Raw genomic sequence first — 26,396 nt, 5'->3', positions numbered from 1 at the left:
CAGTACAAGTCTGAAATATGTGCTTTACTCAAGTATATCCTTGTTTCTTTATATTAAGGATATTGTACTATTTAATCCACTACATCTATGAGGACTAACAGCTACAGTTTATACTTTTCAGATTAAGATTCAACATGAAAAACATGTGGTCAGATTATGAAATATAATGCATTATTAGTGATAAAACTACACAACAATGAAGCAGTTAGATCCGCTTTGACCAAGCACATCAGTAAAGTAGCAACCACTTAGTAGTTAATGCATCAAATATGATGATCCAATGATAAAATAGTGAGTGTCCATTCTTCATAATGAGCATTTTTACTTATAATGCTGTTACTTAGGTATGCAAGACTTATTAACTCATATTTTCATATTTTGACAGTGTGGTATTGCTACATTTACTTAAATAAATCATCTAAATGCATCATCCAACACGTAATAAATTAATCTGAGAAGCAAAACTAGTTAAATCAGCAATTCTGACACTGAAAACTTCTGGGAACACATCCATAGGGAGGAAAGGTTGAGCCATAAAAGAAGACAACATGAATTAATTTAATCCCAAAGACAATTATGCAAAGCTTTGTAAAACAAATAGCCAATCCTATATTTGATTGTAACTGCTCATTGGTAAGACTAAAGCGCACTGCAGCCTCCCCCCTCCTCCCCTCCCGTGTGGTTTTACGCTTCTGATCCCCGAGGGACCTCGCGTTTTACATTCCTGGCATTCCGACCTCAGTCCCTCCTCGGTTACTTATTATCGCCGCCTGCTCTCTCCACAATCAGTTCACAGCAAGAGAGGAGCGCGGCAGCCCGTCCGGGGGGAGGAAGATGAGACACGTTTGACTCGGGGAAAAAAAGAGAAAACTCATGGAAATAGTGGAATTATTCTGAATTTGACTTCGACATCGAGAACAACGTTTTGTTACAATGAAAGCGTGAACTGGTAAGACGAGCGTCTGTTTTTCCTTCTTTCTTTTCCACAACAGAAAAACGAGCCATAAACGTGAATAAAGTAACTTCTGGCTTAGAACTAACGGGAACTATAGTGTGTTATGGGAGTTTTACGTACTTTTTTATGGCAATTTATATCGGAGATTTTTGCTACAAGACCAAAAATGAAGTTATTTTACAATGCGGTTTTGTGCGCTTTTGCTCCCCCATGAGATTGGAATTTTTGGCGCATGCGTCTTTTTTTTGCATGCTGTGGAAAATGTCTCCACATCTCTGTGTTGTCGCTGTTGGTAAAGTAGACACAATGCTACTCTATTTTCATGTAATTCTCCAAACAAAGCACCAATCTAAGAAGTTGATAGAGTTTTCTGAAGTAGGAAATGTATTGCCATCATGTTGAAGTCAGTGATGCAAGAGCTCATGTTACCAAGGCCTTGTTGGCTCAAACAAAGACATCTGTTTGTGACATTTTTACCATTATGTGAATACATTACAGCGTTTAATTGTATAACTGCCTGTTGCCTCATTTAATGAATGTTTATCACTGTCATCTCACACTGATACCACTTTATTTTCTGTTCTGCTCCAGGTTCACAGCTGATTTATTTAAATACTGAGAAAGAATTCAACTAGTTCTTAGAGAGACAATAACAACATTCACAAAACAGTATGTCGTCCACTGAAGAGCCGTCTGGCACGGTCTTGCACCGGCTCATCCAGGAGCAACTTCGCTATGGAAACCCCACAGACACTCGCACCTTATTAGCCATCCAGCAGCAGGCCCTGCGTGGAGGCAGTGGAAGCAACAGTGGACCCAGCAGTGGAGGTGACATGGGCAGGAGCCCACGATCCTCTTTGGAGAGTCTAACCCAGGAGGAGCCTCCTTTCCCTCAGCTCTCAGCGAGGCAGGAGCCTCAGGGACAGGAGCACCAGGGTGACTACCACCACTCAGAGAGTGGCTACCAGCTCTACCAGCTTCACGGGGAGGAGCTGCCAACATACGAGCAGGCCAAGGTACACTCTCAGTATCTGGCCTCTCACTGGGCCCCTACAGGCCCTATCAGGCAGCTCAATGAGGGGAAGCTCCTGCATGAGGGGGCCTTCCACAAAGAGGCAGATCTGATGGACCTGAAGTGCAGCCATGTGCGGTCACTCAGTGAGCATCGCATGCAGATATCTCTGGAAAGGAATGATGCAGCAGCTAAAGCAGAAGTTAACAAGAACAACTCTCACAGCTACCCTGAGCTACCCTACTACACGCCACAAGGCCTCCAGAGCACAGGGCAGAGCCAGGACAAGCGCAGCCCACCACCTGAGTACTCAGCCCCCATCCAGGGCCAAGGATTTATCCCCCACCAGGTCCAGGAGCCAGTGCAGGCACAACAGCACAGGTACAAAGACAACTTTGGAGGGCATAATCATATGTGTGCTTGAACATTTTTGAAAAACTACTTTTACATTACATCATACTCTGTGGTGTAGTTTTTGTATGAGAGCCTGCCTTGTAAACGGTTTCCAGGGCTCGTCATTATGTTTCACATGCGTAAACACATACTTGTCAGTGTGAGTCACACTTGGGCTTGTGTACCAATTCACATTTCCGCCTTGAAATACTTACAGGAGAACAAGTCCAGCCCTGTAGGTGTTTGTAATACTTGGCATACTGCAACAGGATAGCTTCACATGCTTGTGTTGCCTTGGATGCTTTTGCAAAAGTATGTTCCTCATATAGGCTTTTACATTCTTTGCAGCCACTGGAGTCAGCTTGTCTGCTCGCTGATAGACAGGAATAGAGCTTAATGTGATATTTCAGATGCCTCGCTCAAAAATAAAAGCTTTTCTCATAACCCTAAATCCAGCTGGCTGTCCCAAATATTGTTATTCCTCTAAAGTGGCTATAAAAGTGGGTACACAAATTGGATAGGAGTTGTTTTTTGTTTTACTTAACAGCATCTCCCTCTTTCTCTTAGGTATATCCAATCTGGTCAGCCAGCTGAAGTCCCCTGCTACAACACGTTTACCAGCCTGCCACCTGCTGGCTTGGAGGAGCCCAACCAAGTGGAGCTGCTGCTGATGGAGAATGAGCGGCTGAGGCAAGAGCTAGAAGCACACAGGGAGAAGACTAGCCGTATTCAGAAGGTAAGAGGAGGAAATCCAAGTTCTCAAATGTGGGAAGAAAAGTTACAACTTGAAATGGCACATACTATACATGTATCACATTAGTCAACCGGAGGGAAATACTCTAGTTATTTATTCACTGTACAGCCAAGAAACATTCTCCATCTCAACCACCTGTCTATGAAACACAACCCCAGCCGACAGTTGTCTCCCAACTGTCCAACTGCAGACACACTCCCTCATCTGGACTGGACAGATGAGATCAGCAGCTGCTACCTTCCATACCACAGAGGCACAAACAGAGGTCACTGCTTGCCACTGTGTTTATACACACTCCTCTCATTGTCTAACTGACCTAGTAGAGGCCAGAGAGCACGCGTGTGTGCGCGCACTTTAGTGCCAAAGAGGCCATAGATTTTCAATGTAATCTAGAGTTTGTCAGACAGCAGTCGATTGGGTTGTGACCTGCACACAGCTGATGGGGGTGGGGTGGGGGTCTATGACAGGTGGCAGGCTGCCGTTTAAAAAGTGAAAGGTCCCTATTTTTTTCCCCACCCAACTTCCCTTTTTTACACATTCTTACTTTGTTTTGCTCCTATTTTTGCCTTACATGATTGACTCTCAGGCCTAAAATAAGATATTTTCTTGTTTAACATGGTGGAAACAACTTCAAAGACATTTGACTCTGAAGTCTCGGCTAATCTGTGTAAAATGCACTCCTGCTCTCTGTTGGAGTTATGTCACATGGTTTTTGCCTTGTCTCAGCCTAAAAGAATGATAATTGCCGGGGTTGGAAAGTTTTCTCCATCAGGCCGCAGCCCTGAGTAAACATGCCTGTGTGACTGCTGTAATGGTGGGTGTCTCTATGCCGTTTCCACAACCCAGGCACAGGCATGCACACCTTCCCTCCACTGGCAGCATTCCCAGACCTCAGTGTGTGTGCGCGTTATAAGTTGTGCTTTCGCGGTGTGTTGTGTGGTTGTGTGCGTGCGCGGCTCTTGCCTGCACACTTGTGCACTCACACCTGGAACGAGAGCTATCAGCCCTCAGGAATGTAGATATAAATCAGTCTCTCAGGGAGTGGTGCGGGTTTGAATTTCTTCTCAGAATTATACCTACACACACACACACACACACACACACTGACTGAGTGTACTGTATACATGTATTTGTACCCATATGTATGTCTATGTACTGTAACAACATGAATCAACATTCCAGCTCCTCACTGGCATGTAAAGTAGGTTAACCAAAAAATTCTCCTTTTCCACCTTCTCCATCTCTGTTCCCCTTTTTTCCTCTCCTCTTGCCCTCCCCCATATTCTCTCCTTCTCTTTCTCTTCTCCTCCCAGCTGGAGCAGGAGATCCAGCGTATTTCGGAGGCATACGAAACACTGATGCAGGGCAGCAGTAAGAGAGAGAATCTGGAGCAGACACTGAGGAAGAGGCTGGTGGCTGAGATCAGGAGGCTGCAGGATTTCAACAGAGACCTTAGAGGTACAGACTGCTGTCATAAAACTACAGCCAGAAGACCAGATACTTCAAAATAAAGAACAAATAAAGGCAAACTTAAATTTTTTGTTGCATTGCAGAAAACCTGGAAAATGCCAGAACACATGTCGCAAAAGAAGTACAGGCTGCCGACCATAACCAGCACATCATGGCAAAACTCCTTGAGCAAAGTAAGTATGCCTGCTCTCCTCTGCTCTGCATTACATCCTCCTTTGCAATCAACATGCTTGATTGGGTTGGATTGGAGCATAGCATGGGGCCCTTTTGTAGCTAAGGACATCCTGCATGCAGGAATTTAACTTGCATAACCTCAGTTTATTTGGTAAAAAGGCTTAATAATAGGGAATTCAATCCACGCACCACTTTGCAAGGGAAGAAGAAGGGGAAACTAAACAGGCCCTAAATCACAGAGCAGCGGTGGAAGTGGTGGAAATGAGCTTCCCCCACCTGTTGTTAGTGTGATTTATGTTGTCTGTTTAAGGAACTGGACTCAAGTAGAGCTGTAGTGTTTGTATGGCCTTGATGAGGAATGCTCTGCTATGTGGGTCAAAGGGATAGGGCGGCTTTCTCTCCCTTTCCTCCTCCTTCCTCCTCTCAGCATTCCATGAGTGCTTCGCTAAATGAAGAACACTGTCCACCATGTAGGAACTCTGGTACTTATTACTGGGGTTGCACTCAGGAGGGTAAACCTGTGGAGTGATGTTTAACGGTATTTTCACTTTTTTATTAAGAAAAGACCCCAGGTACATTTGGAATGATTTCATCTTATGGCAGGTGTTAAACTTTTAAACTAAACCCACAACTCTAATCCACATGCATTAAACATGCACTTACCCTGGCAACCTTTACTTCCCCTTTGTTTCAGATGAGGAGCAGAACTTTGAGCGGGAGCGTGTAGAGCGGGAGGTGGAGCGATTGAGGGCCACGGCGGAGGAGCAGAACCTCAGAGCCAAGAGGTTGGAAGAAGCCCTGGAGACGGCTCGCGGACGCGGCCGTCAGCTCGAGGAGGAGTTGAGGAGGAAGAGGGCGTATGTAGAGAAGGTGGAGCGGCTTCAGAGCGCCCTGGCTCAGCTACAGTCCACTTGTGAGAAGAGGGAGAGCCTAGAGATGAAGCTGAGGACACGGCTAGAGCAGGAGCTGAGGAGTTTGAGGGCACAACAGGTAAACCCCCAAAACATGATGCTACTATGGTATATGAATTTCAAATATATGCACTTTATCATTTAATTTGTTTTAGTAATTGATTTCACTCTCCCTCCACCACAGAGGCAGTCACAGCCACCAGGAGTGACCATGAGCTCCCTCCAAGAGCGTCTTCACGAGCGCGAGGAACGTATTTTGGCCCTCGAGGCTGACATGGTGCGCTGGGAGCAGAAGTACCTGGAGGAGAGCACCATGAGGCAGTTTGCCATGGAGGTGGCTGCCACAGCTGCTGCTCAGAGGTAAGAATCACTGGCCTGCTGGAACATCTTAGGCACGCATGTCTTTTCAGCTCATTTGACTTTGAGCTAAACTTCAATCTCTTAACCTTCACAGAGACACCACCATCATTAATCACTCACCCTGCCACTCCTCTAACAACAGTTTCAATGAGGACCTGCCTGTTGCCGACTTCAGGAATCAAGAGATGGAGAACAGGTGTGTACCTATAACCAAAATCAATAATAACCATAATCAATCACAATAGAATGTCTTTTTTTAAATTGGTTTATCTGCTTTCTGACATGTTTTTCATGTTTCTGTTCTGTGTCAGGATCCGTGCTCTCTATGCTCAGATCTTGGAAAAGGATGCTGTGATCAAGGTCCTCAACCAGCGACTGCACCAGGACCAAGGGAGGAAGGATGAGCAAAGTCCCCGCACAAACCTCTTAAATACGGCAGGGGCGCCTCTCCGACTTGCCTCCTCCACTCCCTCCATCTGCACCCTCAACAGCACCACCAAGAGTAGAGGTGAGGAGGATAATGTTGCCTCGTGTTTAATTATTAATGTGGGGTTGTACTAAGTCAAAGCAGACTACTGTACTTCTTATATTACACACACACACACACACACACACACACACACACACACACACACACACACACACACACACACACACAGTCTGTAAGGATTAAGAGGTGCCAACAGGTCTTCTGTTAATAAAATATTTTTAATGAAAAGGAGTTGAAAGCTCTGTTGACAGATACTGACATTTTTGTGATATTGTCTTGCAGGAAAGAGTCTTTCAGATGATCAAACTTCGCCGAACTGTCAGTTTTCTGCTCAGTCCGAACCTGGGATGCTAGAACGGCAGGTGGGCGGAACAAAGGCCAAAGAGGCTGCCAGCGTAACTAAGCTCAACAGTGGTGAGTAATCTATCAAATATGCATGAGTGCCTTTGTTTACGAGGGCCGATAATCCAATAATGCTGTCACCAATAAACCAGAGTGATAAATGATAGGCACACATAATTTAGGCATTGCATGAGTAAACATGCCTGCATAAAACACACACAAAGAATACAAGTACACTTCTCTGTCTACTTGAAAGGAGCTTCATGGATGTTCACATTGATTAACCATGCTGCGACTTAACCAGCCAATCAGATACCATCTTTCCAGGTCACATTTCATAATGTGGGCCTTGTGGAATGTGCATAGTTAGGAAATTATGTGGGTCTGTTGACTGAGCACATTTACCAGAGTGGTCTGTTTGAATGTGGAAAATCTTTGTTAACCTTTAGTCAGTGATAGCTGAGCTGTATCTAGGACATTTTTCCACCAATAATTATATAATTATTCATCCTCTCTACTGTCCTTTTTTTTCCAGACAAGGCAGCGCCTAAGAAGTTGCTGTTGAACCCCTTCAAAGGCCTGGACGAGTTGGAGTCAGAGGCAGTGGAAATCTTCATTTAAAGAACTGAGAGATGTATTTTTTGAAAGAATCTGTGAAGAGCGCGAGTCTTTGAATAGAGAATGGAAGAAAAATGTTGTGGAAAGAGGCCAACGCACAATGAAAAAAAAGGACTGTTTTCACATTTTTGAGACAGAGCTGTGCTCCGACTCACTCGCTCTCACTAAGCTGGACAGCTGCAGGCAGTGTGCCAGGCTGGGAGAGAAAAGATGAATCCTCCGAGGTACTTGGACAGTATTGTGGATTGTAATAGGGCTACATGTTCTCAGAGAGTGTATGCCAAAATATTTATATATAAATATATATATAATTGCTGCTCCCCCCCCCTTTATCTCCTTTTCCAACCCAGTGAATTAAAAAGCTACATATTTATCTTATCTGGTTTCCACATTCCCCAAATATTAACTTAAGCCTCATGCTCTTCTTGATAAATATTCAATACAAGGTTATCTGACCTGCATTCCCCCATCTCTCTCTCTCTGTTTCTCTCCAAAAAATGTGGATTAACCTGAGTAACCTCATTCCCATCACATGGATCTTATCTGTTTGGAAAACATCCCTTTGCTCAATAATTTAAGCTTATAACACATGAAACACTGTTTAAATGCTCTCGCTGTACATGTTCATCAAACCCTAGTAGCTGGTTCTGCGAGGTTTAGAGGTATATGAGCAGTGAGATGCATTTTAAATATATATTAAAAAGACAATTTGGTATTTGCCAAACTGACACAGACCTGGTGTTGTTTGTAGTTTTGTGAGGGTGTTGCATCATGGTGTTGATTTCATCATCTGTTTTTTCTGATTTCTGATTTTCCTTCTTTAAGTATGTTTGCATGTGTGATTACAGTGTGTGAGTGTTTTTCCTGATGTGGTGATTCTGCTGGTTTGGTCACCACTGGGGATAAAAGTTGAAAACTACACCATGTTGGTTTTTGTTTACTGTGAGCTTTGAACTAACAAACAGGTTTATTATTATTATTATAATTATTATATATATTTTATACAGATGTTTGTATTATTATTATTATTATTATTATTTAGATATTATAGTGCTTTGAGCAGGACGCCAAAAAGTTAATGTATGTTTGTTGTAAGTTATGTGCCGACAATCATGGTCATGTCATACTGTACACAACCAACCGAGTGTTGACTTCAAACGGACATTTCTGTGAACTTCAAACAATATGAAGGTTTTAACAGTTGAATTCATGCAACATTTCATAAAGCAATAAAATATTCTAATATACATTAACTGCCTTCCTGCCTCATTAATTGTTTTATTTAAGTTCTCTCTTGGCAAAAAATATGTGGATATTTTCTATTTACAGATATGAAAATATAATAACAAGCATGCAAGGAGGTGTTCATAAATCCTACTTTTTTTCTGGTAAAGGTTGTGAATCGTTTCTTCCTGTTTCACTCCCAGTTTTTTTTAACATTGTCGCCTCATCTCCTCATTCCTGTCCTCTCACTCCAGCACAGAGAAGAGTGCTCTTCATTAATGAATACCAGAGCTGCATTCTTTTGGGTTCAACTTTCTCGGGTGGCCTGCTCTCTTGTTCTCTTCTTGCCATGAAGAGCATGCTTGACATAGATCACATTCTCATAGGGACGCGTAACTCTATACATGACAAAGACAGGTTTCTCCCAGATTAGTCTCTTAATACAGTTTGAAATTCCTGTGTGCTGCTTCGCAACTTTACCAACATGCGCTGCACTCCTAAACACGTTTATTGCCTCCGATTTATCTCATAGCCAGAGGTGTTTATGAGTTATTTTGAGCTGTGCCATTGGATATGAAGATGAGAGAATGGAGAGCTCTGTTATGTGGTATCTGTTTCAGGATAGATCTTTCTGTGTCACACACACACACACACACACACATGTGCATGACCAACGCACACAGATATCGACTTGTACCAGTTTGGAGCGGTTGAGAGCAGTGTTGACAATGAGACTTTACAAAGCAATGGACAATGAGAGAATGACAATGACATGGACAATGAATGTTATGGTGTCATCAGTGTTCACTCACATGTTTTACAAGTCATCCCACTGCGTGTAATGGGTGTGAACTATAAAATATGGCCTTTGGTAGTGGAGCTCAACACATTTTTTAACATTTTAACACGAGTAATGAGTAATGAGACTTCCTCGCACCTTGAGAGGCCACAGTTTGGATTAGTTTAAATTTAAAACACATTGCTCAACATTTCTCCAGTTGCAACATGTTCGCTTTATTTAACAAAGGCTGTCTGTTATCTAGGTTGCTGTAGGTTGTTTTGCTTTTCTGACAACATTCCAATATATTTATAAAATACAAAGCAGCCTCTTTTTCATAAGGCACCCTTTATAAATGGTTTTATTAATAATTAATACATAATTTACTAATGCTATAAACCCATAATAGGAGCAAAAATTCTTTTGATTCAATTGTTTCACCACTAATTTTAATATCCAGACTGTGGCTTTTTCTTTCATTTCTAAAGAAAAGCCACAGTCTGGATATTAAAACTGTTTATTAATGACTAACTTAATATTTACAGCTTAAGACTTGATGACTTATTAGTAGAGTTGGATGTCTCGAGACCACTTTTACGTGGTCTCGGTCTTGTCACAGTCTCGACCGTCTTTGGTCTTGGTCTTGTCTTGGTCTCGGATCCCTCGGTCTTGTCTTGGTCTCATTGTCTTGGTCTTCCGGTCTCAGGTCGACATAGTGGTCGGCAGATTTGCAACAAATAATGTCCATGATACAAAACATAACATTCGATAATGCAACATTAAATTATTTCGCCTTTCACGCCCTGCAAATGCAACCTTTCAAATGCAACCAATCAATGACACACATGTATTTTGTTGCGATTAAGAAACTGGTGCTCATCCAATCAAAAGACGCAAGTGTAGCCAGCGTGAAACGTTAGGTTTACGTCGTAGCTGTCAGTCTCAGTCAGACCTAGTAATAATAATGTCAGCGAATCATTAAATTTGCATTCACGGAACATAAAGAAATTTGCAGTCCAGGGGCAAGAAAGAAGCATTCTGCATTGTTCTGTCTGTAGTTGAAATAATACCTTCTTAAATTGAATTTAAACTGGGACTGAACCTCTTACCCCAGTATGCTGCTCTTATTCAATTGATGCAAGTTATGGTGTAACACTAGCTCACTAGCTGTTTTTTGTGTGTTTTTTTTGGTCTCGGTCTTGGTCTCGTCTCGACTTTGTCTTGGTCTTGACTCAGTCTGTCTTGGCCTTGGTCTCGTCTTGGTCTCGGTCTTGATACCCTCTGGATAAAAACCAGCCAATCAGATTTTTCAGAACCTGGCAATCTACATTTGTTGTGATAAAAGGCTTATAAGTGATCTATTAGTAAACAATTTATTAGCCATTAGTAAGGCCATTAGTTACAACTTATAAACCCTTCATAAAGGGTTCACAAATAGAAAGGAGTACCAATACAACATCAGACTTTGTTGATGGTCAGAAACAGAACAATAAAGCCCAGGACTTTTTACCATCTCACAGGGCACCTACAGTATGTCAAGCACCTTCATGCTGAATTATCCTTGCGTGAGGGTGATGAGTTGGTGCTCTCTAACTTTCCTGTGGAGCATAGAAGTCAAACAAGTGAATTTATCTCCAAGGACACAATTAGAACAAATATGTGCACATCTACAAAACCTCAGTTTTGACCTAACACAAGTCTTCCTCTGACAAATAGGGGGCTTTGATTGCAATGTGAGGATAATTTTCTGTTGTATTCATGTAGTAAGACATAGTCATATCAAAGTAGAAAAACAGATAATCATGTGCACCATTTTTCCTCTTTGTTCATGTTTTGGTTTGTATGTCTAAGATAGTGCAGTGAACGAACAGTTTTGTGGTTCCTTTTAATCCTACACAACGGATAAGACTTTTTTCACATTTCTTTTTTCACTCTTTCTTCTAATAGAGTATTTTGAAGGCTCCTGGTTTAATGGGATTGAATAACATTAGGGCCAACACACAATCCTTTATAGTTATCCATTAACTTATATGCTCAGCAAACTATTTATGGTGGGTTTTCTGTGCCAGGTTTGAAGCATTCGCCCATTATGCTTATTCACACCTGAGCAAGCAAAAGTAGACTGTATCCTGCTGTTGTGTGGTTTGATAATTGGATGGGGAATATGTTAAGCGTGCCTGGACTTGGACAGAGAGGATATGAGCTAGTGAGATAGTGCGGATGCTTTTGACAGAGACGCTCGTATGGGAAAACACAGAGCAGGAACTGGTGCTATGTGATGCCATCAATCTTATTTATGAACTGAGAGCGCTTATCTGGTGCACTGACTGACAACATTGTGAAGAGTCGCCAACATTCCTCTGTGAACGTGAAAGGCAGCTGACATGTTTCGACCACGGCTCCCTCTCTCTTTCCCAGAATTGATAAGATGAAGGAGGATAGAACGTAAATGGGAGTCAGGGGTCAAATTCCGTTGTGCTCAAACATCCAAGAAAATTACATTCTCTACACTTTTTGGAGCTGTTTTCCCTACTTTCTGTGGCTCAGTCACATGGGAACGTCATATTGACCAGAAAGGAATGGGTTTGTTGCTACGTAAACCGTGGAAATGATCTGCTCACACAGTGTGTTTGTGTGCGCCGCAGGGTTTATTGCCCTCTCTCAAATGTTTACAGTTTAACAGCACATTCCTAATATACATCAGCCTTTGAAGTTTCAGCACATTCAAGAAATACTGATAATATCAAAGTACAAGGAGGTTTTTGAAATGCAGACTGTCCTCGTCTCACATTGTATGGTAATTAGTGCAGCAACTATTGCAAGAATTTAGGACAAACACTCATTAAGAAAAAAAACAACAACATAATCCAGATTTCTGTGAAGTTAATTTATCCACAGCAGACACACTAATACACACAAATAACAAGCATGCACACACATACATACAAACACAAGGACATAAATGATTGTTGAGGCAGTGTGACGAGTGATTGACTAATTGACTGGCCTCCTCAGGGCAGACATATACAACATGGATTCATGAACACATCCCACACCCTGCAGGAAAGTAAATCCACACAGACCTATCATTTCTTTCTCTTGTCATATAACCCAAGCATTTTTTTGGACGTTTGTAATGCATGTGTCATGCCCAGAGGGACACCAGAGAGTAAGGTCATCACCTGCTACATAAGTTTGCAAAGGCTATACAGTTGTGAATGTCACTCCTGTTTGTTCAGGGGCCACATGTTAAAAACCACATATATGACTCTGAAACCCATAAGTGAGGCACACGTCCATCCTGTGGCCTTAAGTGGCAAATTATTGTTATAAGATGCAATGCAGGCTTTCATGACACCTGCTGATTAAAAAAAAAAAAAAAGCAAATAGGTGTCCAAAAGGTTCCAGCAGATATCCACTAAAATGCTTTTCAAATGCTGAGTCTTCTTTATGTGCCCTTTCATCTACGCCAATTATGCATTTTTGGACTCTTGGCGCTGTCAGTAAATGACCATGTTTTGGTCTCCTGACAGATGGCCAGTTAAAACACAGTATTGTGCCTCTTGAGGATTACTTACGCTTACAGATCCCCTGAGACACAAAACATGAGGGGGGAAAAAAGAGAGCACATGTACTGTAGCTACAGTATGTGCTCCACCCCTTGGAAAACACGTGTTCTTTGACTTGGGGGATTAGATCTGTTAACTGCTTCACAGACCTACACACACACATTTCTGAGGACAGCCACATAGTGTTAATTCACTTCAACTGTACACCTAACAGGTCATCTTTAGGGAATGTATGGCTGGTTAAAAACTAATCCTAAGGAGGGCTTGATGTACATTTTAAAATATCTGAGAGAACAGAATGGAGAAAATGTTACTACTACTTGTGTAGGTATGTAATGTAATCAGGTAACTCAGAGTGATACAATGATGTAGGAAAAATATCCTCACATTAATCAGATATCAGCCATATATCTGCATATAAATCCAAATTCCATAATGTGGAATGTAAAGTAATATAACTACATGATTGATAAAAAATACAGACAGTAGTTATTTCAAATGAAGTCCTGATGTATCCCACATGACCCACATGACTTCCACATTTTTTTTTTTTAAACTGTGAGATGATATACCAGCTAAACATCATAGACAAGTACTGACAACAAACATATTACCCTGATGTTGAGGCACAAAATCTATGAAGCTGCACAGCACCATCTGCTGGTGAATGTGAAGATATGCACAGCTGTACACAGCTGCACTTTGAAAATGTGTTAATCTATCCTATAGCTGTAATGAAGAGTTGACAAAAAATATTGTATTTACTGAAACACACGTCAGAAAAACACAAAAGGTTGCACTTTATATAACTAAGATAACAGTACCATGATGCCATCACAACCTAGATGTTTTTTCTGTTACTACACAATCTTTATATGAATTAGGCTAGATTATAATGTAGCGTTTTTATCGATACAAGCTCATGTAGGCATCCAAGGGGAAAAAAACAGTAGACTTGCTGGCCAAAAAGGATTATAACCAAATCAAGTAAAATTGGCAATACTAATTACTTAAGGCAGAAACCAAAGTTTTAATATGGAATAAAATTAAGATGCAGTAGCAGAGGTTATGGATTAAATATATGTGTATCAGATTCAGCAGAAAGTTGAAGAGGGAAGCTCACTGGGGAAAAGTAGGAAAAGCGAGTGCCTGATTAGTAGGATTAGACCGGGACACAGTAAATTAAATTAATCTCTACACCTCATTAGGAAGCATCCAAGTGGAAAATGTGATGTCTGCAGTTGATCATGTTATTTTCCTCTTTACTAAATGTGCAAGATGAAAGACAGTTCTTAAGGAACAAACTGGAATGTAAACTGATTAATCATACGGACATAGAAACAATCTTCACAAATACCTCTGGCATATTGATTTTAAAGCATTTCTTCACTACAAAACACAGGACTGATAACAAGGATATAAGAACAATATAACCTGACAGCTGGTGGTGAAATGCTCCACCTGGTTGCAATTCACCATTAAAAAGAAAAAGAACAAACAAGCAGCAAATCCATGTATTCAACCATACCTAAGTTCAAGTCTGTCAGAATGAGAAGTAATAAAGGTAAATACAACTGTAGGAAAGAAGAAGTTATGTTATATAGGTTAAGAGGAAATACCAATGCTACTTTATACACCATGAAAAAAACCAGTGTCAGATAAATGTGACACTTGTAACCATAAGGAAACGGTTGAATGTGTGTTGATTGGTTGGAGGAGAGGTGTAGAATCAATGATCTGTTTGAGACAGAAGACAAACGACTACAGGTTCAGGGCTTTATTTAAATATGTAAAGTCCCCCATCCACTCAAAAAAGAATTTTTTCTTGCTCCTGCAGTTAAATGTTTGAACTGTGCAGGATGATGTTTGACTGTTGGCTGTTTTTCCATGTTATTCAATTTATCTGCTGAGAATGGAAGGTTTATCTGTCCTTATTGAAAATCTTATTTTACGCCTGCAAGCTTGCAAGCATGATTTGTGACATCACAAATTGGTTTGGAGCCAATTGTGGTCCAACATTCAATGTGGCACCTACACTGAGAATGGACTTTACAGTGAAACAAGACATATCCTACAGGTGTTAAACTTTGAAACAAAAATAATTGTATATTTATAGATTTTCTGAACTTTTTGAATGAAGGGGAAGGTTTAGATAGATAGATAGATAGATAGATAGATAGATAGATAGATAGATAGATAGATAGATAGATAGATAGATAGATAGATAGATAGATAGATAGATAGATAGATAGATAGATAGATAGATAGATAGATGGATGGATGGATAGACAGACAGACAGACTTTACTGTCATTGTATATATATACAATGAAATTAAAATTGCTACTCTGTGGTGCGAATATAAAAACACAGGACATTGAATAAAATATATGACTTAAATAAAATAAAACACAGGACATAGAATAGAATAAAATAATGTATATTGCACATCGTAAAGTAAAGTGCGGGTGTGTAGCAACATGAGTGGATTACATTGTCCATAGTTCTTATGTATCTTATTTAAAGTGCTAATTGTTTGGGGAAAAAAACTGTCTCTAAATCTGGAGGTCCAAGCCGACCTGTAGCGCTTGCCAGAGGGCAACAGTTCAAAGAGGTGGTGACCTGGGTGGGTGGAGTCTTTGATGATGTTGGTGGCTCTGCTGAGGTAGTGTGCTGTGGCAATGTCCTCCAGAGAAGGTAGTGGGCAGCCTATGATTTTCTCTGCAGCCTTCACCACTCTCTGGAGCGCTTTCTTATCTACAGCACAGCAGCCTGCATACCACACCATCATGCAGTACGTTAACAGGCTCTCTATGGTTGCCTGGTGAAAGGCCACCAACAGCTTGTATAATTTAACTTTTTTGTGAAAATAAATATCAGACACACATTATTATGTAAAATAGAGCATTTTATATACATCTAAAACACGTCTTAAAATATAGGTTAAATAAATATAGGTTTAATATAACTTCCATATGGGTCAATGACGTATAAGGATTTAGAACAACTCAATTGTAGAATAATAAAAACAAGCATATCTAATGCAGTAGTTCAAACATTCAGAATGTTGTGTACCTGAAGATCCATATTATAAATTGGAAATGAAGTGATTTTAGTGGGTTTTTCAAGATGAATTGGCACTGGCCTTAAAAAAAGTCATGTGGTGCGACCATAATTCATCTTGAAATAAATTAATTTACTTAACACGCTTCACATCTTTTTTTACAAGTTTTCAGTAATATAAAGTGTTTGGAAACAAAGTATTTGCATTTTTTTAAAAATCTTTGTAAATGATGGTCTTTTATTTATATAAGACATTTCAAGATGAATCATGGTCGCACCGAATGACTTTTTTTTAAGGCCAGTGCCAATTAATCTTGAAAAACTCACTAAAATCACTTTCAAATTGTAATATGAATTGTCAGGTACACAACATTCTGAATGTTTGAACTACTGCATTAGATATGCTTGTTTTTATTATTTAAAATTGAGTTGTTGAAAATCCTTATACGTCATTGACCCATATATATTAATGATGTCATACACTCCGGGTTACAGTAGGTGGCAGCATGCAACTTAAACGTCAGTAAAACCAAAGAAGAAGAAACGCTGCTAACCCGCCCATTCAGCACCAGCTACTGGAGCAACAATGGCTCGCTTAGTCAGCTACACTGATGTCGAAGATGGAAAATAGAGACCGTATTTCAGGCTTTATGAACAAGTAATACTCTGTCCGGTCGCTTTAACAGCGGGAGGGACACATTTTAAATCCGCGATGTGCTCAGTCGTTGGATGCGTTTCGTTGAGTAGCACAAACCAGCGGTTCAAATTACCAGAGGACCCGGAGCAGAGGCTGGAGTGGGTCCAGTTCCTCGCCACGGTCAACAAGCAGCGTTTTAAAGAGTCGTCCTGGACTGATATCACCATTTGTAGCCAACATTTTAAAGATGACTGTTTTGAAAAGCTGACTCCGAGTGGTACAGTCCGGCTTAAGCCCGGTGCCGTCCCATCATTATGTCTACGGCCAGAGTCTGACCAACCTGAGACAGATCAGAAGAGCCAAACATCTGTGGTGAGTCAACCACAGGCTCCAACCTAGCAGCTCATTTGTTTCCTCTTCCCACCAGCTATCACCAAAACCTGTAAATAACAGCAGACACCATGGTTTCTTCAGGGTTTGTTTGTTTTAGACGCAAATCCGACTGAGTGGGCGGAGTCATTCTCAGTGTTTTGATGATTGCTTTCAGTTGCTAATTGTTTTTTTTTTGTAAATGAAATGATTAATTAATAAACAGTCAAGGATCCTAATATTTAATCAAGTTTATCCCTTGCACAAAAATTAATCGCAATTTTATCTAAATCGCAATTCTGTATGAGTACTGCACATTTTCAGATTGCAGTTAAAGGTGAAACGTGTCAAAATGCCATTTAAATTAAATATTCTCATGCTGCAGAGTTATCCTGCCCTACTCATTCTAAACATCTTTGTTTGGTCCAGATCCCTGTAAAAAATCACACCATAATCTTTGTAATGTGTTTTTTCAATGCAAATGAGAATAATGATGTAATGATACTCATATCACAATTGCAGTATCAGTCAAAATAATCACAATTACATATTTTTCAAACTCGTTCAGCCCTATACAAATCCATTTGTATGAACGCTGCTAGGTTTTAATTCAATCTTGCACATTCTTTATATTCTCTATTCTTTGTGCATTTTCCTAAAGTTTTAATACCTTTTTTTAATATTGCATTTATGCTACCTTTTCACTGAGCCGTAATTTCATGTCTTCATAGGTTGCATTTCAAACTAAACTGCTACACTAAAAAGTATAAAGGTAACTGGTGAGATGACAATAATAAATGAGGGAATCCTAGCCTTCAGCATTTGTATTGTAAATATATAAGTATCTTGACTTTTCCTCAACATAGATTACTGGCAGCTAAACAGCTGAAAATAATTGACCTATAGGATCCACATTCATGCACATTTAACAGCACAGGGTGTCCTGCCTACTTGAACAAATAAAGGATGAACACAGGCAGCAATATCCTCTTTTTATACTAGCCTCATTCTACATAATGTGCATTATTTTCTATGACGTCATTCTTGTGTGTCTTGTGTTCATCATGTTGCCCCAGATAAAATCTGGCTCATACTGACAACTGCCTGCCATGACTGACATAGCTGTTAAGTGCTGTTGATACTGTGCAATGCCGCTGTGTCAACATGTTAAAGCAGCCAGTCACTACACAGTTGGTCAGTCCCTCTGTGGTCAGTGCACGCACTTAGATTTCATAAAGGGTTTCAAACAAAAACAAGTGTCACTGTGTGGTGCTTGTGATAAAAAAAAAAATCATCCAAACACGTAGCTCTTGATTAAGTAGAAGGTTGTGCTTCTGTTACTCTTTCTAGGAGTCTGTTGAAACTGCGGAAGTAGCCCCTCAGTGTGATGAACTTGACACAGAGTCAGCACTAACTTCAGTGGGTGAGAAAAGTCAGCATTATAATGTGTAATTTATGTATATTTTCAAATTTAGTGTAAAACTTGATTTCTTTTCATCTAAATGATTATTTTAAATTTCATTTGCAGCTGCCCAAGAAAGCCCAGTGGTGCCAATTGGTGTCTCATGTTCAACTGATGCTTTTATATCTTTATACAGCCAGCTGAAACAAGACAATGTGAACATTGATTTGATCAGGGAAAAGTAAGTTGTCCACACATTTATGCCTAATGTTTTTACTCTGCCTACTTCTTTACATCAGGTTGTTTATTTAATCCTGTATCTCCCAATATTTTATTGTTTTTTAGAGCAACACTTCTTAAGATGAAAGGAAAATATATTGTGAATGAAGAACGCCTGCTCCAGTTGTTCAGCAGCATGTGCCCGTCATGTGGTGGTAAACTTCAGATGGAGAAGTTCACCAATGGGGTTCTCATCAGCTTGAACCAACAGTGCCTTCAGTGTCAGTTCAGAAACCAATGGAAAAACCAGGTCAATGCTGCTGTCCTAACAGCTAAAGATCAACACCTGACAGGAGGCACAGATGTTACTCCAGAGACACAACAGGTAAACATATTACACTATAATCATAGCTCAACTGTTCAGTTTACTGTATTCACTGCCTTGTAAATTACCAGCCACAACTGTAGCTACAGCCATAGTCATAATAACAGCAATGCTCAAACATACAAGCATGTAATAATCGTAAATACAGCCATTGTCGGACCCTGACCCACTATCACAGCCATGGAGGCAACCATTATGCTGTGTTCACAACTAGCCACCAAAGTTAGTGTAAGGGCTTGAGCTTAGTCAACATATGGATCACTTAAAAGAAAAACTACTGCAAAAATTGTTCAATAAAAAATTCTGCGACCAAATATTTTTGCAGTATTTTGAATATGGCCTTTGGGTCATTTTGTCTCTTTTTATAAACTGTTTATTTTGTATACTGCACCTCTTAGTTTTTTTTAAGCATAACATTAAAACACTAACTGCAGTACAGATTTTAAATGCTACCCATTCTTGTCCTAGTCTCTTTCACAGGAAGTGTCAACAGATGACAAGCACAGCAGCGTCACAGGCCTCTCTGAGAATGTTGCTCTTGTCGATCAGCAAAGTGATCCTGCGGATGAAATGGAATCAAGTGATGAAGGTGAAGTGGAGTCAGATGACGAATGGAAGCCACGGAATACATTTTTGCTGACCAAACAACCTCAAAAGGAATCTGATGATGACGAAGATGAAAGTGACGAGATTGAAGAAGATGATTTTCCTACTTACACCTACCAACACAGTCAACTCTGCACAGAGTGTGGAAAGTTTTACGCTAAATGGAGGCGTCACACTTGTGAACATAAAATTAAACCGTATTCTTGTAACACTTGTGGCAAGAGATGTGTCAGTGAGAACGCTCTGAACACTCACAGCAGAGTTCATGATGACAACCATGAATACCGGTGCAAATACTGCCATGTTACATTCAAAACAAAAGTGGACAAAATGACTCATGAGAAGATCCACCTAACTGAAGGAACGCCATACAAATGTACAGACTGTTCAGAGACTTTTGCCACCAATAAAGAACGCAGAATTCACCTGGACGATCATAGAGGCCCTAGGGAGTTAAAATGTGACATCTGTGGGATTGAATTTCTTTCACACCTTAATCTCCAGAGACACAAAGTAGTTCATACGGGATTGAGGCCATTTAAGTGTTCAGTGTGCCAACGTGGCTTCAACCAGGCAGGCCACCTCAAATCCCACATGCGCCTGCACACAGGGGAGAGGCCTTATAAGTGTCAGCATTGTGACAAATGCTTCAATCACAATGTGAGCTTGAAGAGTCATGTGCAGCGTTACCATGCATCCATTTCTGTATGTGAACCAAAAGAGATAAACAAAAGAGCCAGTGACAGTGGTGATGCTCAGGAGAACGGGGATAAGAGAGACTCAGACTCAGATGACAGTGAAGAGGAAGAAGATGATTCAGATTCAGATGTGCAGAATGATAGAATAGGCGTATCTCAAAAGAAAAAGAGAAGCACGGGTAGACCCATAGGAAGGCCAAAGAGCAGCACAACAGGCAGCTCAGCTCAGACTGAAGGTCGAGGTTCAAACACTAAGAATGCCAAAGTAAAGCCTCAGAAGTTAAAGAGAACTCGTTGCAGTGATGAGGAAAGTGAAGACGAGCAGACTGACATATCCTTTGACTCGGCAGAGAGAGAAGTGGTGAAGAGCAAGAGAGAGAGGAAGAGCACAAAATCTGGGAGCGACTCTGATTTTGATCCAGAAGAGAGAGAAAAAATGAGCAGCCAGAAGACTTGTAAGAGCCCAGGGAAGCGAAGGGGAAGACCAAGAAAGAATGTTGTGATCTGAAAAATCTTTAAAAATATGAAAAATAAAGTTAGCGTTCATAGACACTTTTAATGATTTCCTAAAAAAACAACACACATGATAGACAGTATTCCTATACCAGGTTTTTTTTAGAATTTCACAATTGGTCATCACTGTTAAAGTCCGTGTAAAGTAAGAATAAATATGTGTTCTGAGTTTGACATACCACAGAAAAGTGTGTTGTTAACCACCCTGCCAAATTTGAATGATTAAAAAAAATCGAATATATGAAATTAGGCTTCAAAATTGTGTAAAAATCAACCTTTTTCTCTGCACTCAAACGCTGTGGGAGTGCCCGCCGAGTCCGCTGAAACCCCGCCCCCTACCAAGTGTCACCTGTTAATCAAAATCACCACCTCTACCAGAAACATGGACGCTTGGTCTGAGAGCTTTCTGCTGCTAACTCAGCTGCTAGCTCGGCGGCTAACTCAGCTAATTGTAGACTGTAGTAGTAGTAGTTTGCGCTGAATGTATTTATACCTCTACAGCAGCAGGGGCGGGTTTATTCTAAATTTTCAGACCCGCCCATTAAATCCAGACACAGAAATCTTGAAACACAGTTTGTGAAGCCTAGCTCCACAATTCAAATTCAAATGGTTGAAATGCTTTTTACACCTTTTTTAGAAATACATTTATGACATATTTAATGTGTTTAGAAGAAAATGTCTGAATTCACTTTAAACAGTCTTTAAGAAAAAAAAATCTTGCTTTGACTTCAATACAAGTTTTAGTTCTGTTTATTGTTGTGTAGACTATGAGACCATATTGGTTAAAAATATATTAAACAGAGCTGATAAGTATCCATGTTTCTTGAATTGTATTCTTCCAAAATACATACACAGTATATGAAGATGGTAGACTTGTAAACTGATTAAAAGATACACAAACATGCGGCTGAGAGGAGTCACATCACATTGCGTATTTAATTCAGTTCTACTGTAAGCATAACAGCTCATCTAATGTGGAGAATCGTTGATCTCTGAAAGGTTTGATGTATATTTTAACATTTTTACAGCAACAAGGCTGGAAATATGTGCTTGTGTGGTTCTGTGACACATGACAACCACGTAAGAGCAATACAGCCATGCAGGATAAATAGGTCTGATATATACTATATTCATTATTTTATTTAAAAAAAATCTAAAAAGCCATTTTTTCTCTCCTGTAGCTTTTGCAAGTCGTGCAAATGTATTAAGGATATTTCTGTCCAAGTTAGTTGCTTCGTACCATCAGGGTGAATTGAGTTTAGGTTGTGACGCAAATAGTTTACTTACATTTTTAAAAAGTAACCATGCTAATTTTAACGAATTAAAGATCTACTGCGGATAACACTAAATACGGATGACTACTACATAAAAGTCCACATCCAAAATTCCAAACAATCCCCGTCAGCCGGGATACGCCGGATATGAAACCAGACGAACCCAGAGACGGAGCCCCGCCCGTTCAGCTATCATCACTATGCGCCGCTGCCGTACCACCCCACCTCTTAACTTACCAATGTTTACATTAGGAAGCGGACGACCCCGAGGTATATTTTCCAGTCCTTGAAAACTACAACTATAACGCCGACACACCACTTGTAGGTGCGGAGGTACACAACCTAAAGCCGGGATGTGCTCCGTGGTCGGCTGTGATTCGTGGTGTCGCAGTGCGCAGCGCTTCAACTTACCAGAAGATCCAGAGAAGAGACTGGAGTGGGTCCAGTTTCTTGCCGAAGTCAACGGACAACGTTTCAAAGAGTCGTCCTGGACTGATATCACTATTTGTATCGAGCACTTTGCAAATGACTGCTATGAAAGCCTGACTGACACGGTCCAGCTGAAGCCCAGAGCTGTCCCATCACTGTTTGTCAAGTCAGAGCCAGAAGAACCTGACCCGGAACATACAGGCATTAAATGTGAGGTGAGGGAGTCTGCTTTGACCGACTACCCCGACACACATTTTTTGCCCCTTCTTACCTGCACAGCACATCATCCGGATGCTACAAACCTCGTTTTGATACCATCTGTTTTCATACACAATTCTGAATGTTGAATGGTTGAATCACAGGAGTACAGAGCAAGCCAGCCCACACCAGACTGACTGGGTGGGTGGTCTTATTTTGCTGCTTGTGTGGTTGTAAGCTCAGCAGAGACCCAAATATATATACACAAGTGTTGAAAAGTATTTCATAATATGGAGTCTTTATCTACAAGCTTTTACTTTTTTCTAGGAACCTTTGGAAACCCAAGAAGTGTCTTATCAGTGTTTTCAAATTAAAACATGTGACAGTCCAGCTTATTATTCTGAAGAATCTTCAGCCCCAGCAGGTGAGAAACTTTACTTCAGTATGTCTAAAAAATGAAGTGAATATCGACCCAGATATTTTCTTTACATGTAAATGATGAACTTTAAATTTGCAGCCGCTCAAGGAAGCCCAGCACCAAGTGATGTCTCATGTTCAGCCGATACCGCAGATGCTGGCATGTATGATTATGGTCAGATGCTACAAAGAGTTAAGAACCTTGATATGATCAGGGAAAAGTAAGTTAAACTTTTTGATCACATCAGGTTGGATTTTTAAAGCTGCGTCTCACAATATTTAAATTCTTTCATTAGGGCTGCACTTCTTCAGAAGAAAGGGCAGTATGTTGTGAACGAAAAACGACTCCTCAAGTTGTTTAATTTGAAGTGCCCTTTGTGTGGGTCTAAACTAAAGGTGGAGAAAATCACCCATGGGATTCTCATCATCATGAACCAACAGTGCCTTCAGTGTGAATACAGAAACCAATGGAAGAGTCAGGTCAATGCAAGTGTCCCCACAGCTCATCTGACAGGAGGCATAGATGTAACTCTAGAGACCCAACAGGTATGACTTAAATAGTCAGACACACTTGTTATAGATCAAGTTTATTTTTTGTTATTATTATGCATAGAAGAATTTTAAGTTTTGAAGCTAAAATCCTGCACAATCTACACCGTCCAATAGTTTGTTTATTTAATAATTATATAATTTTATAACAAATTTAGCAATTTTTTAGTTTTTTTGCAGTTCATCTTAATGCTGGACTAGGTCAATTAGTATCCAAAATCACGTTGTGTCTCTTGCTTGCACCTCTTTGGCTGTGATATTCTACTCATTCTTGCCATGGTTGTCTTTTACAGGAATTGTCAATAGATGACAACCACAGTAGCATCACAGGTGTCTCTGAGATTGTTGCTGTTATTGATGAGCAAAGTGATCCAATGGATGAAACCGACTCAAGTGATGACAGTGACATGGGCTCAGATGAAGAATGGAATCCAGCAGTGGAGATTTCAGTGGTAGAAGAGCTTCAAAGTGAATCTGCGGAAACTGAATACGAAGATGATGATTATCCTGCCCCAAGACACAGTCAGCTCTGCACAGAGTGTGGAATGTTTTTCAATAAATTGAAGCCTCACACTTGTGAGCATAAAATTAAACCTTATTCTTGCAACATTTGTGGCAAGAGATGTGTCACTAAGACCGCTCTTAACACTCACAGCAGAATCCATGATGACAACTATGAACATCGGTGCAAATACTGCCATGTTATATTCAAAACAAAAGTGGACAAAATCACTCACGAGCAGATCCACATATCTGAAGAAAAACCATATAAATGTACAGACTGCTCAGAGAATTTTGCCACCAATAAACAACGCAGAGTTCACCTGAAAGTTCATGGAGGCCCCAGGACATTTAAATGTAACATCTGTGGGATTGAATTTGTCTCACATCTTAATCTCCAGAGACATGAAGTTGTGCATACTGGTGTGAAATCGTACAAGTGTTCAGTGTGCCAACGTGGCTTCAACCAGGCAGGCCACCTCAAATCCCACATGCGCCTGCACACAGGGGAGAGGCCTTTTAAGTGTCAGCATTGTGACAAATGCTTCAATCACAATGTGAGCTTGAAGAGTCATGTGCAGCGTTACCACACATCCAAAACTAGATGTGAACACAAGAAGAGGATAAACAAAAGGGCCAGTGACAGTGGTGATGCTCAAGAGAACGGGGATAAGAGAGGCTCAGACTCAGAACATGACAATGTAGAGGAAGATTATACAGATTCAGAGGTGCAGGATGATAGAATGGGCATACCTAAAAAGAAAAGGAAAAAGAGAAGCACAGGTAGACCCATAGGAAGGCCAAAAAGCAGTGCTACAGGCAGCATAGTTCAGACTGAAGGCCAGGTTTCAAACTCTAAGAATGCCAAAGTAAAGCCTCAGAAGTTAAAGAGAACTTGTTACAGTGATGAGGAAAGTGAAGACCAGCAGACTGAGAGTGACACATCCTTTGACCCAGCAGATGAAGAAGAGGTAATGAGCAAGAGAAAGAGGAAGAGCAAAAATTCTGACAGCGACTCTGATTTTGACCCAGAACAGAGAAAGAAAATGAGCAGCCAGAGGACTGGTAAGAGCTCAGGGAAGCGAAGGGGAAGACCAAGAAAGAATAAAGTGCTCTGAAAAATCTTTAAAATGACTAAAAGAAAGGAATCAAATCATAATATGACACCCAAGCCAGATTATTTTCAAATTTTATACTTGTCTGTCACTGTTAAGAAAAAAACATTGCTTTGATGTTAGTGTATGTTTTAATGTAGGCTGTGGGATCATATTGGTTAAAAGTATATTAAATAGAGCTGACGTTAAGTATCTGTGTTCATTTGCATTGTAACTTTTCAATACTTTTCTTCCAGGATACACACACCATGTATAATGATGGTAGAGCTGTTAAATAATTGACAGCTACACATACTGCATCTATTGAGGGGAATCGATCTCTGAAAGGTTTGATGTATTTATTATTTTTATGGTAAAAGAGATATAAAGTGTTACATGTGTTTGTGTAGTTCTGTGAAAAATGACAACCAGGTAAGAGCAACACCGCCAAAGAGTGGCCAGACAGGAAAGATAATCCATATATCCATAATTCCATATATTCTTCATTATATTGCCCAAAGCTTAATAAGTGTTAGTTCACCCACATTTTAAAAATCCAATTCCTCACTCCTGTTCAAGGCCGTAGCCAGGATTTTTTCAAATACCAAGGTCAAAAATGAGACTACAATTTATATGACTGTTGGGTTTAATCCATGATGTATTTATACTGCTTTCTTGCTGTGCATTTCTCAATCATGGTCATTCTTGTGGTCCAGTTCTTTCTTATCATTTCCAATTGTGCAATTTAAATCAACTCCTATTTCAGTATTCTACAACTTCCATGGTTGTATATTTAAAAATTATAACTGCAATATATTATTTTCTTTGTTTGTTCTTAAAATGTGGAATGAAGCACGGCCTGCTGGGAAAGGGAGAAAAGGGCTCATCCAATGAATGAACAGTTTGCAAAATCGGGTCAAATCCAATTCACAAATGTAGACAACATATTTCTGGCGATTTCAAGGCTTCACTCCACCGCTGGCTATAGCCGGA

At 40.3% G+C, this 26,396-nt stretch overlaps 3 protein-coding genes across 4 annotated transcripts; all 3 read left to right on the top strand.

Moving 5' to 3' along the window:
* Window positions 1-812: 812 nt before the first annotated feature.
* LOC133990606 (angiomotin-like 2a) lies at window positions 813-8,732 on the top strand. Of its 2 annotated transcripts, none has more exons than XM_062428969.1 (11): window positions 813-949; window positions 1,547-2,348; window positions 2,928-3,096; window positions 4,428-4,572; window positions 4,668-4,757; window positions 5,453-5,748; window positions 5,854-6,029; window positions 6,172-6,225; window positions 6,341-6,537; window positions 6,802-6,933; window positions 7,397-8,732. In XM_062428969.1, exons 2-11 carry the CDS (start codon window positions 1,627-1,629, stop codon window positions 7,480-7,482), a joined length of 2,067 nt encoding a protein of 688 aa, XP_062284953.1. In that variant the 5' UTR covers window positions 813-949; window positions 1,547-1,626; the 3' UTR covers window positions 7,483-8,732. The 2 variants fall into 2 exon arrangements, with proteins under 2 accessions (XP_062284953.1, XP_062284952.1); XM_062428968.1 differs by having other exon boundaries at window positions 6,124-6,225.
* An 8,092-nt stretch (window positions 8,733-16,824) lies between these two features.
* LOC133990852 (zinc finger protein 426-like) lies at window positions 16,825-21,266 on the top strand. The gene is made up of 5 exons (XM_062429260.1): window positions 16,825-17,121; window positions 18,469-18,541; window positions 18,647-18,761; window positions 18,866-19,124; window positions 19,593-21,266. Exons 1-5 carry the CDS (start codon window positions 16,825-16,827, stop codon window positions 20,934-20,936), a joined length of 2,088 nt encoding a protein of 695 aa, XP_062285244.1. The 3' UTR covers window positions 20,937-21,266.
* Window positions 21,267-22,427: 1,161 nt separating this feature from the next.
* On the top strand, window positions 22,428-25,618 carry LOC133990551 (zinc finger protein 394-like). The gene is made up of 5 exons (XM_062428899.1): window positions 22,428-22,859; window positions 23,170-23,266; window positions 23,360-23,480; window positions 23,556-23,805; window positions 24,102-25,618. Exons 1-5 carry the CDS (start codon window positions 22,569-22,571, stop codon window positions 25,425-25,427), a joined length of 2,085 nt encoding a protein of 694 aa, XP_062284883.1. The 5' UTR covers window positions 22,428-22,568; the 3' UTR covers window positions 25,428-25,618.
* Window positions 25,619-26,396: the final 778 nt, after the last annotated feature.

Source organism: Scomber scombrus, chromosome 11 (assembly GCF_963691925.1).
Source record: "Scomber scombrus chromosome 11, fScoSco1.1, whole genome shotgun sequence".
In the NCBI taxonomy this organism is placed as follows: Eukaryota; Metazoa; Chordata; class Actinopteri; order Scombriformes; family Scombridae; genus Scomber; species Scomber scombrus.
The sequence above is the reverse complement of the archived record's forward strand: the minus strand, read 5'-3'. Positions and strand labels throughout refer to the sequence as shown.